The sequence below is a fragment of the Pygoscelis adeliae genome, unplaced genomic scaffold, assembly GCF_000699105.1.
Source record: "Pygoscelis adeliae isolate BGI_AS28 unplaced genomic scaffold, ASM69910v1 Scaffold127, whole genome shotgun sequence".
Taxonomy (NCBI): domain Eukaryota; kingdom Metazoa; phylum Chordata; class Aves; order Sphenisciformes; family Spheniscidae; genus Pygoscelis; species Pygoscelis adeliae.
In genome coordinates this window covers 5817062-5819548 of record NW_008825208.1, presented here as the reverse complement: position 1 = coordinate 5819548, position 2487 = coordinate 5817062, and the positions used below count along the sequence as shown (strand labels likewise).

Genomic DNA, 2487 nt, shown 5'->3' with positions numbered 1-2487 from the left:
GCACCCCAATCCCAAAAGTACCCCAGTCCCACCAACAAAGTTCAGTGTCCCTCTACACAGCAATCCATGTTAGCTGCTCCCTGCAACTACTTATTCCACAAGTTCCTCAGTCAAGCCTCACTCCTCCTCACCTTCAAATCCTAGAGCTTGTTTTTGGTATAGCTTCTCACACCTCTGCATTGTAACATCACCAGCTCTTTACCGATTCCACTTCCTGCACCTGCCAGTTAGACCGTCCTCTTCTTACCCTTAAGTCTTCTGTCCAGCTGCATAATTACTGTATTCTGCAAAAGGAAGTCCAGCCCTGGGATGTGCTTATCATATGGCCACAAACCTCAGGTTTGCTGTTGCACAGAACAAGGGGAAAGTGGGAGGGCATGATATCTGCAGTTGGTCACACGCCATACACCACTGGAGACCTGGTCCTGACTACAATCAGGTGTTACCCTGTGAGTCATCTCTAGTATCAGCTAAAATTGCTGTGGGAGAGTGAAAAGAGATGCAGGGTCCAAAGGTGCTTACCTTTCCAAGTTAAAAGATATTAAACCAGGGAGAAGTCCTGAAAGTTTTCCCAGAGAGCTTAATTTCCCTGGAGGAAGACAGACAGTAGTGGAGGCAAAACAAGCTACTCAACCTGTCCGATTGACTTCTGCAAGTTGTCTTTCATGTTAACTGTGAAGTGACAAGCTTTCATATAAAACCTGAATCATCTTTGTTACAGAAGGGGAACCTCCCACCACAGGGCCATTTGGTCACACTATTAGAGGATCTTATAGCTTTGTTAACCAATATTTTCTTCAGGCAGCACCTTACTGGAAGAAACCTCTGACCAGTTGTTTGCTTGGGTTTTTTTTGAACATTTAACTATAACCTCCCTGAGCATATGCAGGACCTCATTTTGCTTGTATTGTCCCCTAGAAAAAAGCACATGTTGCATTCAACAAATACATTTGTAGCAGGCCTCTGTTTCCAAGGACCAAGTAAAAGAAAAGGTTCTCGTAAGGAAAGTCTCTAGTGCAGTAGGGATTCCCAGCACCAGGTAACACCTCAAAATGGAGGCTACTGACCACAGGCAGTGCTGAAAGGCATCTACTGCTCTCAGCAATAAGTAAGATAGCTTTAATCAAATCTGCCAGATGGTGTGGACCTTAGTTGTAAACATTATTTCCAACGCATATCAAGTCACCCTTGAACTTGGATTAACCCAGTCATCAGCTGACTGCCAATGGTTACTACATAATTTAATGGTTTCATTTTTTTAATACAGAAGCTAGCATAAACAGACTGAAGGTTCAACTGCCTGAACTCCCTAGCAGACACCACTTATAAAACTATCTTCTGCATCTGAAGCTGCAAGTTTTCAATATTTGCTTTGACTCAAATAATAGAGAGGCAGCTAGTGTGAAGAGGAAAGCTTTGGCAACACCAGCTTTTTAACAGTTTATATACCCCATTAGCTTCTGCTACAAGAAGCATTATGTCCCATAGTCAAACCCTGTTACAAGTTACATGAATCACCAATCTCAAGATCACTGTGCTGGTTTTGGCTGGGATGGAGTTAATTTTCTTCATAGTAGCTAGCATGGGGCCATGTTTTTGATTGTGCTGGAAACAGTGTTGATAATACAGGGGTGTTTTTGTTACTGCTGAGCAGTGCTTACACAGGGTCAAGGCCTTTTCTGCTTCTCACACCACCCCACCAGCAAGAAGGCTGGGGGTGCACAAGAAGTTGGGAGGGGACACAGACGGGACAGCTGACCCCACCTGACCAAAAGGCTATTCCATACCATGTGACATCTTGCTCAGCATATAAAGCTGGGGGAAGAAGGAGGAAGGTGAGACATTCGGAGTGATGGCGTTTGTCTTCCCAAGTAAGCGTTACGTGTGATGGAGCCCTGCTTTCCTGGAGATGGCTGAACACCTGCCTGCCCATGGCAAGGAGAGAATGAATTCCTTGGTTTGCTCTGTTTATGTGCACAGCTTTTGCTTTCCCTATTAAACTATCCTTATCTCAACCCACCAGTTTTCTCACTTTTACCCCTCCAATTCTCTCCCCCATCGCACCGGCGGGGGAGCAAGCAACTGGCTGTGTGGTGCTTAGTTGCCATCTGGGGTTAAACCACAACAACCACATACTTAAACCAACTGAAGTACTGCTCCTTCTGTCCGCTAGCGGGAACTTCTTCTGTCCACTAGCGGAAACTTGAGAGGGCCCAGTAAAGCACCCTGAAAGTAGCCATTCTTCAGAAGCTAGTCAGTTTCTGAAGAGGTGCATTAGGAAAGGGGCCACATCTAGCTAGCTGTCATGTTCACATTGCTTTACAGATGTCACTCAGAAACTTTTGCAGGTAGTGGAAGAAGGGGTTTTCCTCTTTGTATCAGAGAAGAATACAAATCTACCTTACTGAAAAACAGAATTAACCCAGAAATCCCAGTTGCACTGTACTTGAGTACTCTGGGTGCTGCTGATATTAAAATCTGTTGTCA

The 2487-nt window shown here is 44.8% G+C and overlaps 1 protein-coding gene across 1 annotated transcript in view; it reads right to left on the bottom strand.

Annotated features, from left to right (window-relative positions):
• Window positions 1-2059, bottom strand: part of TXN (thioredoxin) — a 7159-nt gene extending 5100 nt beyond the window's left edge. Inside the window, exon 1 of the mRNA XM_009328997.1 lies at window positions 2039-2059. Within this exon, the coding sequence (XP_009327272.1) occupies window positions 2039-2059 (21 nt within the window). The remainder of the gene's footprint in view (window positions 1-2038) is intronic.
• Window positions 2060-2487: the final 428 nt, after the last annotated feature.